The 10,367-nt window shown below is 44.5% G+C and overlaps 1 protein-coding gene across 1 annotated transcript; it reads left to right on the top strand.

The window, feature by feature from the left end:
• Nucleotides 1–4,418: 4,418 nt before the first annotated feature.
• LOC109199842 (nuclear factor 7, ovary-like) lies at nt 4,419–6,161 on the top strand. The gene is made up of 2 exons (XM_019355170.2): nt 4,419–4,562; nt 4,664–6,161. The coding sequence occupies exon 2, from the start codon at nt 4,681–4,683 to the stop codon at nt 6,058–6,060; it is 1,380 nt and encodes a 459-aa protein (XP_019210715.1). The 5' UTR covers nt 4,419–4,562; nt 4,664–4,680; the 3' UTR covers nt 6,061–6,161.
• Nucleotides 6,162–10,367: the final 4,206 nt, after the last annotated feature.

Genomic DNA, 10,367 nt, shown 5'->3' with positions numbered 1-10,367 from the left:
TGCAGGGTTTGCTTTGTTTGTCAACAAATCATTCATGTGCGTGCTAAGGCTCTGCAAGAAAATGAGCCAATGAGAAACCCGGGGCACAAAATATTAGACCGCAAAACACACAATCTTGACTTTTTTCACAGATCATAACTGTGTTTATATTCAGCGTAGAAATGGTGCTGTATGTGATGTAAGACAGTTAAAAGCTGTTGTAACACAGCAAATCTTGTTAAAAAAAAGGTTTGTCACTCGATGGGAGTCGACTCTTCTGATTCATTACCTTTGAGACACAGTAATAGGGAAGCTGTCGTTTGTATTTTTATAATCAATTCAAAGTCATCATTGGGCTGTTGAGCAATGAGTGACATCTGTCGACAAGTCTGATGAGAAGAATGAGAGCACTTCCTGTCAGGAGAATAATGGTAGCCCAAGCCAGACTGATACACAGGATAAAGCTCAGACATTTGTTAACCATGTAGATTAACTTTTGGTTGGAGTTGGAGACAACCCTCAGCAGCAGCTAGGTCTCCTTTAAGCAGGAAAACGCCTCCCGAGCTGCCCTATTCCACTGAATACCCACTTTGGGAGAGACTTGTGAAATGTAATACAATCGGGCTGAAATTTTTAATGAACCGTCTATAAAAACTGGCAAAGCCTAGGAAACGACGGTTTGGAGGCTGGGGCCAGTCCAGAACTGCTTGGACCACTGGGTCAGTTTTTAAGTTACCTTGTGTGATGAGGAATCCCAGGAACGCCACAGTGTCCACATGAAACTCGCACTTCTCCGCCTTCACGAACAGCTTATTGTCCAATAAGCGCTGGAGGATCTCCCTCACGTGGACCTTGTGCTCTGCCTTAGACTTGGAAAAAATGAAAATATCATCTAGATAAACAAAGGCACACCAGTTAATAAAGTGTGGCAGGCTTGAGACACTTCATGTGACACTCAACACTCCACCCCGTCACCCGCTTCTTCCTCCAGTCAATCTGGGGGTTATGTTGCACTAGCCATGAATAGCCTAACACGAATGGGGTGAATGGTGCCAAAAACACAAAGAAACATAGCCTCTGTGTGGTTGCCAGACATAGTGAATGAGAGTGGTTCAGTAACATGTGTGATTTCAGGCAGGTATTGACCAGACAGGCCGGAAACATGGAGCGGATTATGCAACAACTTAATTTCAATGTTCAATTTAGAGGCCAGCGAAGAGTCAGTGAAATTTTGCTCAGCCCCTGAATGCAGAAAGTGAATGGACAATGGTTCAGGCAATGGTTCAGTTTGACAGGCAACATGAGGCGGGGGAGAGTGTCTGTCAGATAGGTCGCCCACCAGTATCCTCTCCACTACTAGGAAAGCCCTAATGGCACGAGACACGAGAGTGTCTCGTGCCATTAGGGCTTTCCGCTGTGCATATTTCCATGCGCTCCGGTGCACCCGCAGCCGATCATCCACCTGGATGCACAATGACATAACAGCCTCTAAAGAAGAAGGGAGCTCACACATTATCAATTCATCCTTGAAATTATAATTTAATTATTCAACAATGCGGTTCTCAAAGCCTCCAGTCCCCATTTGGTCCGTGCTGCCAGTGTCCTAAAATCAATTGAATAATCAACCATGCTTACTTGACCTCAAACACTCGCCTCGTTTGAGGTCAAGTAAGCGATGACCGGCTGCATCAGCACTGGACCTCTTGTCAAACACAGCTTTGAACTTAGAAAGAAAATCAGCTAAAGTTATCTTGGGTTTGCCTGCAGTTGAGCTTGTGCCCAGATCAACACACGGTCCCGAAACAGCTGAATGAAATATGCAGTTTTCACTCCGTCACACATGAGGTAGCTGTTTAAAACTGCAATGAGCATTGCATCAAAAAAAACCACCACATTTTACCATCCCCCCTGAAAAAGTCTCTGGCGTGGGTAAATACCAGTCTAGAGACAGTGGTGAAGGAGATGGTGGAGGTGTAGCTTCAGTGGGAGCTGACGTTACGTGGGGAGATGAGGCAGAGGGTTGATCTTCCGCGAATGGTGTCTGCTGAGTGAAAGCCTCAGCCAGAGACGCCCCTTCTCCGCTGAGTCGAACAAGCTCATGCCGCTGCAGTAACTCTTCCAAAGTGACAGCAGCTGGCGCGGGGGATGCAGAGTCCATAGTTGTGGACTATTCTGTCACAAGGCAGTAGTGGTGGCATTTCCGGCTCTTTTTAGAGAACCGGCTCTTTCGGCTCGGCTCACTAAACAGACCCGGCTCTTCAGGTTGTTTTGTTGCTTTAATTAATTTATTATTAACAATAATATAAAATTATACACAAAAGGAATTACTAATGGAAAAAAGAAGTGGTTTTATTTATATATGTTTATATATAAATATATGCAGTGGCCCCTAGAGACAAAACACGTACAAACTCCAAAACACATTTCTAGTATTAACTGAACTTCCAAAGCAGAGCTACTTAGATCACTTAAATTACACAATTGAAAGCATATGTGTATTATTTGTGTATTTATACACAAGCACTCATATATATTCAAATAATTTAAAAAAAAATGTTCATTTACCTGTTACTACCACACACCAAATCCGGTCGTTGGTACTTGCTGGCTTGTGTAGCCACTAGGTAACAAAAGCTCAACACTGCGCCGAGCATCCTGGAGCACTTCTGTTGTCTTTTGTACGTGTTTTGAGTTTTTACGTGTTTTGGAGTTTGTACGTGTTTTGTCTCTAGCGGCCACCGTAAATATACTTTTATTTATTCACTCCACATAAAATGTAATAAATAAATTATATAATACAAAAAACAACTATTCACATTTCAACTTTTAACTATTTAAATTTTCAGCTTTTTCCTTTTAAAGATTTTTTAAAGTGAAACAACACAAAACACTGCAAACCACAACACAATTAAATATAAATTAAAATATGAAAACAAAAAGAAGATGCACATTCTCTGTCATATGGGCCTGCATGAATAAACCTTCTGAATCCTTTATCATCCTGAAAATAGTTGTGGATGATTATTATACCTTTCTAATGTGTCGTCATTGTCCCTGGCCCTCTCTCTCTCTTTCTCTCTTGCTCTGTTCCTGTGCTACTGCGAGTGTAACTACCGCCCCTCCCCCCTCTGCCCAGCGCAAAGCACAAGGTTCACGTGCGGAGTGACGCAGAAAAAAGTGTGAGAGAGGGTGAGAGAAAGAAAAAAAAAACACGGCTTGCGTCATTCACGTCAAAGATCCGGCTCTAAGAGCCATTTCGTTTGCGACCGACACATCACTACAAGGCAGGAAGGACTCAAGCGGAGACAGAAAAGCACAATACAGTTCCTTTTATTTACACACAACACCGGGTGCTTGTATATACAGGTGAGAGAGGGGAATCCAGAGGGGGGCACAGGGGATGTCAAGGAATAGGGCCCCTCACACACGGGTGATTCTTCGCACAGCTCCAAATGCTACGCACAAGCGACTTAGCTCGCCCAGGGCTCCAGGGAACGGGGAAACCAGCGCACAGGAGCAAGAGGTCAAACCAGCGAAACATGAAGAGGACACTGATAAGGTAATAAACCCCAGGTGCGTTATGAGTTAACGTGATGACTTAACGGTTTGAGGGCCAGGGGCAGGAGCCCGCAATGAGATCTACCCAGGCAATGCATGGTGAGCCTGAGAGAGAAAGGAAAACAAGAAAACACATGTAGACAACCTGGGCCAGCCGGGCAGACACGGGGACCATGACAGACCCCAAAAGATGAATCCTGTTCACCCTGACAGATTTCCTCAGTTCTTAATCTTTTAGTAAATTAAACTGAAGTCTGAATGTCTTGAAAACATTTTCCTAATATGAAAAAGTTTTGGATTTTTAACAACTGTTCAGTAAATGTTTATTGTTCTGGTGTTCTGTAAGAAAATAATTTTTAAAAAGGATTCCTGACTTGAGAAACAAATTCATAAGATTTATAATTAATGAGCTGATTACTTGTATTCTTGTCACTAAAAACATGAAATCAAATGCTTCTATTCCTGTGTTACACTCTAATGTAATGCAGTCAAATGAACAGAAAAACATACTTGAAGATCAAGTAACAGTGTTAAAAAAAACTCACAAACAGCTGCACCAATGAATGTTCAATGAATTCAAAACGTTTTTATGTTGTGGCCTGTGCAAGTGAAATCAAGCAAAACCTTTTTCTCAGCTACAACCAGGTAAAATGTCTAAGGTGAGGTATGGAAAACTCGTTTATGAGTGAAGAAACAGCCTCCATAAAAGGAAGGTGAATGAAGCTCCACCCCTGACATGATTTAACTGCAACAAACCAAGACATCTGCCATTCCTCTTCCTAATTAAAGAGAGATGCACAGACTTTGTAAAAGGAAGGTGTATGAAGCTCTGCCCCTCACATGACTCAATTGAGAAAAACCAGGAAACAGGCTGTTTCTCTTCCTGATTAAAGTGAGAAGCAAAGACGATCAGACTGAGTTCAGACCAAACTAGCAGCTTCCTCTGAGTGAGTCCAGCTACAGGAGAGAAAAGTGGAAAACTCCAACACTGCTGCTTCAAGCTGCTGACGCTCCACACACTGAATGTGAGTTTGAGCAAAAACACGACTCAAAGGAAGTTTCAGTGAAGGTAGTAGAGGAGGGAGGGGAGCCAGGACTGACTGTACTGCCTGTCTGCTGTTTTCAGCTTCACTCACAGACTCAATGGCTTCCAGATCAGAGGAGGATCTCTGCTGTCCGGTCTGTCAGGAGGTCTTCAGAGATCCTGTTCTTCTGTCATGTAGCCACAGCTTCTGTAAAGACTGTCTGAAGAGATGGTGGAGAGAGAGACCAACACACGAGTGTCCAGTTTGTAAGGAAATTTCACTTTATGATCCACCTTTAAACCTGGCTTTAAAGAACCTGTGTGAGTCGTTCTTACAGGAGAGAGATCAGAGAGCTTCAGAGGCTCTCTGCAGTCTGCACTCTGAGAAACTCAAACTCTTCTGTCTGGACCATCAGCAGCCAGTGTGTCTCGTCTGCAGAGACTCAGAAAATCACACCAATCACAGATTCAGACCCATCGATGAAGTTGCACAACAACACAAAAAGGAACTTCAGGAAACTCTGGAGCCCTTAAAGAAGAAGTTAAAGGTTTGTGAAGAAGTTCAAGTGAAGTTTGATCAAACAGCAGAACACATTAAGGTCCAGGCCCGACACACAGAGAGGCAGATTAAGGAGCAGTTTAAGAAGCTTCACCAGTTTCTAGCAGAGGAAGAGGAGGCCAGGCTGGCTGCACTGAGGGAGGAAGAGGAGCAGAAGAGTGGGATGATGAAGGAGAAGATGGAGGCTCTGAGCAGAGAGATAGCAGCTCTTTCAGACACAGTCAGAGCCACAGAGGAGGAGCTGAGAGCTGAAGACGTCTCATTCCTGCACAACTACAAGGCTGCAGTGGAAAGAGTCCAGCGCTGCCCCCTGCTGGATGATCCACAGCTGCCCTCAGGAGCTCTGATAGACCAGGCCAAACACCTGGGCAACCTGACCTTCAACATCTGGAACAACATGAAGGACATGGTCTCCTGCACTCCTCTCATTCTGGACCCAAACACTGCTCATCCAGAGCTCATCCTGTCTGAAGATCTGACCAGTGTGAGACGAGGAGAAGAGATGCAGCAGCTTCCTGATAATCCAGAGAGGTTTGATTTTCTCCTCCCTGTTCTGGCCTCTGAGGGCTTTAACTCAGGGACTCACAGCTGGGATGTTGATGTTGGAGACAGTACAGGGTGGAGACTGGGTGTGTTAGCAGAGTCTGTGCAGAGGAAGGGAATCATAACATTTGGATTATGGGGAATATTGTTTAGTCTAAGTAAATACTACACACTCTCACAATCCGCTCTATACACTGCTCTCCCAATTGCGAAGAAGCTCCAGAGGATCAGAGTGAATCTGGACTGGAACAGAGGAAAGCTGTCGTTCTCTGATCCTGATACTAACACACACATAACCACATTCACACACACTTTCACTCACAGGATGTTTCCATATTTTGAAGCTGATGGTAAAATAAAGGTGTTGCCAATGAAGGTGTCAATGGAGATGATTTAGTTTGCTGGGATATGGACTGACATGTGTTGAATGGGAGGAGCAGTTTGTTGTTGTCTTCTTGTCTGTTTATGACAACAATAAATATATTGTTGAAAAAATGATTCATGTTTAACTCCATATATGAAATGTTTCTGATATTTGAATTCTGTTTGATTAAAGACTTTCTTCATGACACAAATGAGATTTCAGTGTATTAATAGAACTAAATAAGATGAGAGTTGAAAGGCTGGAGTATTATGTACGTGCTTCACTGTCAGTATCTTCAGGAGGATTCAAAGTCATGAGATAAACTAGTGTAGAGAAATCATCTGAGCTTTATTTTGTATCAAAGCAGAGCGTGTCATCCAGCCGGAGGAATGTCTCCGACTGCTTCACATGGAAACATCAGCAGGAAGTTTGTAATGACTGAGCTTGTTTAATCAGCTCGTTTTTCCTTCATTAACAGTAGAAGAAGAACTGAAAGTGTGTGTGTGGACTAAGAGTGTTCACCGTCAGGACAAATAAATAAGGAGAAGGCATTTAAAGTAGCAAAGCACTCTTTTAGAGCCTTAAAGAGAAATCACATTTCCAGTCTGAATCCTGTAAACTTCACATGATGATCCAACATGAGCCTGAATTCACAATCACTTCCTGTGTGCTTTAATTCAACATCTGAGGAGAAAATCAGTCTCATTTTTATTTCTTTTCACCCTGCTGACAGTCTCATACTCAACAATCAGGCAAAAAAAGCAAGTCTTTACAAATAAAGTTGCTCCACCATTTTCCTTCATGCTTTCCAACCACTGTGAGAAGATTTAGACCCCACTGTGTCATTTTCAGTAGTGAAAATATGGTTTCTGTGTAACCTTGGTTCTCTGAGTGAAAGATTATCTCCCCAATCATTTACATATTCCATGTCATGGTCCTGGGTCATTTTGATCCAGCTTTCTTAGTTTTGTGTTTTTAGTTCATACTTTATTCTGTGGTAGTTATGTTTAGTTTATTGGATTCCCCCTTGTGTCTCTGGCCTTTGTGTCTCCCTATGTGTCTGAGAGTGATGTCACGGGGGTGGGCGTGGAAAGGATTTTGGCCTGATGTGCCATTTTCCGGGTCCAAACAATGCGCAAGCGAAAAAGGAGCGAAGGCACACACAACAGCCATGGTTCGTACTTCAATGTTCAATCGCACGACCGGCACAGGAATACGCTTAAAAAGGGTTTGTCTTTTTATTCTTTCCCAACCTGGAAGCAACATGAGGGAGCTCATATAGAGGACCTTACCAAATGAAGGCGTCTAGCCTGGATAGCAGCCGTGAGACGAGCTGATATCCAGTTCGCTTCCATCTCCAGATATCTGTCGGTGTGCTCCAGGCATTTTTATTCCGGTAGGTTTTGTATATATTCATATCACTCTTTATAGCTTAATAATATAATCGTTGGTGGTCTTGGAGGTTATAGAAATTGCAAACAAATATCGAATGTAGTGACTTTGCAGACATACGTGCTATGTAACGATTCGCTAATTCTTTCACACGACTGTAGGGAAGCCTGCCTATGAAATGGATGTAATATATTGTCCGATTATTAATGTGGGAGTTTGCATCAACTTTACAATTATGGACACATAATATGGCAACGAGATTTTAGCAGTTCATTGAAAAATGTATAACATTAATTGTGGTAGGGGGTGAACCATGACTATTAAACTCAATGCACTCCAGCTGACTTACCTTGGTTTGAATGATGACGTACTCACAGTTTGGCGGCTTGAAAATAGCCAAATCTTGCACCCAGCCGTTAGTAAATTGGATGTCTGCCTCCAGCGACTTGTAATCACGAAACTGGTACGCAGTGTTAGCGCTTACTCCACAAACAAGATACGTAAAGATATCGGGGTAGGACAACGGCGGTAGGTCGTCTGGGTTTCCACTCCACGGCCGTATTTCATACGGGTCCACATTACCGATGCACGCTATTTTTTTCAAGCGCCTCTGGACGCAATTGGTTTCTATACCGTCCGTTTTCTTTTGAGCTGCTTTTAAGCATGTTTCTTGTGGTCATCGTTCCAGCATAGTGCGTTTGTTTTGATTTGTGGACCCGGAAGATGGCGCCGCGTTCCCACAATACATTGCGGCGTGACGTCAACTCCAAAGCCCTACTAGGGCTTTGGAGACTGCTAAGGGTCTGCTAAGGGTCCGAGAGGCCCATTCAGCCTTCTGCTTCTGCTGGTGGGTCCGAGGGGCCTGTTCTGCCTTGTGCCTGCACTGGAGGGTCCGAGAGGCCCATTCAGGCTTCTGTCTCTGCTTGAGGGTCCAAAGGGACCATTCGGCAAACTTCAGTCTCCACGGGAGGGTCTGAAGAATCTCCTCAGCACCTGGTGTCCACTGACGGCTCTGGTGAGTCCGTTCAGCTACCACCTGCAGCTTCCACGCCATCGCCTGCAGCGCCACCATCGTCTCGTCCTACCTAGTCTGGTCCTACCTCGTCTGGTCCTGCAGCTGCTACGCAGGCATCTGGTTCACTACCTGTTCGGACGGCACATCTATGTCTAGCACAGCAGGTTTCTTCCATGTTCAACACCTCAACATTTCCGCCACTGCCTTTCATAGGCCAGCCTTCGGGTTTGCTCCGTCTGCAACGCCATAGCTGCCTTCCGTGCGGCCAACCTCCAAAATTTCTTCACCTGCTTTGCCACTGGTGCTTTCCGTGTGGCCAGCCTCCAGATTTGCTTCACCTGTGTCACCTCCGCTGCCTTCCATGCGCTCAGCCTCTGGATTGTCTTCACCTGCGTCGTTGCCGCTCCCTGGCATTCTGTTGCAGCTCACCTGCAACTGAGGAGCCAAGTGCCACAAGTGGAGCAACAAAATGGCTGTTGAGTTGGATAGACAAGCCTGAGTCACCATGGCGCTGTGTAGCTTGGCCAACAGAAAATCCATCACCCTGGAGGGAGCCCGAGGCAACCAGATGGGCCAAGGGCAGATCCAGTTGGGGGAGGGGGCCACAGGCAATCTGCTACCAGTCATGCATGGCAGCAAATGGTCTGCAGGCAGGAGACCATCGATGCAACACAGCAGGGAGCTCAAACTGCCTGTGTAAGAAGTCCTGAAAATCAAGCAGCAGCAGTCGAGAAGGCGCTCCAGTACCTGGGATGCTCTCTCCATGATCTGGTAGAACCCCACCTGGCGTGACACTGCGCCTGGAGAGACAGCTGGAGGCTGTCCAGGGGACAGGTGACAGTCATCAGAGGAGAAGATGAACCTTTCATCAACTTCCTCTTCTTCTGCCCATTTTCATTGTGCTGTGCCTCAAGGCCCGGTGCTGAGTCCTGTGTTGTTTTCCCTGTACATGTTGCCCTTGGGCTCCATTTTTGAAAAACATAATGTCTCTTTTCATTGCTATTCTGACAATATTCAAATCTACCTCCACTTTACTGGGGAAGTTTCACCTTCACTACATCCTCTGTTTGACTGTTTGAGGGATGTTAAAGGACTAATCATGTATCTCTATGATTCGATCACCCCTGTTCTAGCCAACGTACATTGGTTTCCTATCAAATATGGAATCAATTTAAAAATCGTATTGTTTACTTATGAAATCATAAATAATATGGCACCTGATTACTTAGCGGATCTCCTCTGTCTGTAGGAGAGAGAGCATCGGCTCAATTGCTCTTAATGCAACCTAGGTCTCGGCTGAAGACCAGAGGACACCGTGCCAGTGCCATTGACACATCCAAAATTATGGAATGATCCTCCTCTTGACACTGGTGCATCAGATTCTACTCAATCTTTTAAATCACATCTAAAAATGCACTTGTTTATCCTGACATTCGAGGCTAATTAGTGTGATTTTCATCTGTCTCTGCATTTATATTATGTAATTATTTTATATCTGTGTAATGGAGACCAGGGGTTCCATTACCTTGTTTGCATTGTTAGAGATTGATTGTTGGATTGGGAATTTAAAATACTGTAATAAATAAAAAAACACATTAGTTCTTATGGAGTCTTTATTGGGTTTATTTGACATACGATTAAGTTGACAGCTTGTAACGGTGAAGAGACAGTGGGACTGGCCAGGGAAAGGACGTTCCAACCAGGACAGCAGATGTTGCTGTTGCTTCCTACGACAGACAGTAAACTGCTAGCCAGGTGGCAAGGCCCCTACAAAATTACAAAACGTCTCAGCAATGTTAACTATGAGCTGTACATGCCTGACAGGAGGAAGAAACATCAGGTCTTCCATATTAACCTGTTAAAAGAATTCATGCAGCAGCAGCCCACCACGCAGCAGCAGCAGCAGCAGCAGCCCACCACGCAGCAGCAGCAG

This window comes from Oreochromis niloticus, linkage group LG3, assembly GCF_001858045.2.
Source record: "Oreochromis niloticus isolate F11D_XX linkage group LG3, O_niloticus_UMD_NMBU, whole genome shotgun sequence".
NCBI classification, from domain to species: Eukaryota; Metazoa; Chordata; class Actinopteri; order Cichliformes; family Cichlidae; genus Oreochromis; species Oreochromis niloticus.
The sequence above is the reverse complement of the archived record's forward strand: the minus strand, read 5'-3'. Positions and strand labels throughout refer to the sequence as shown.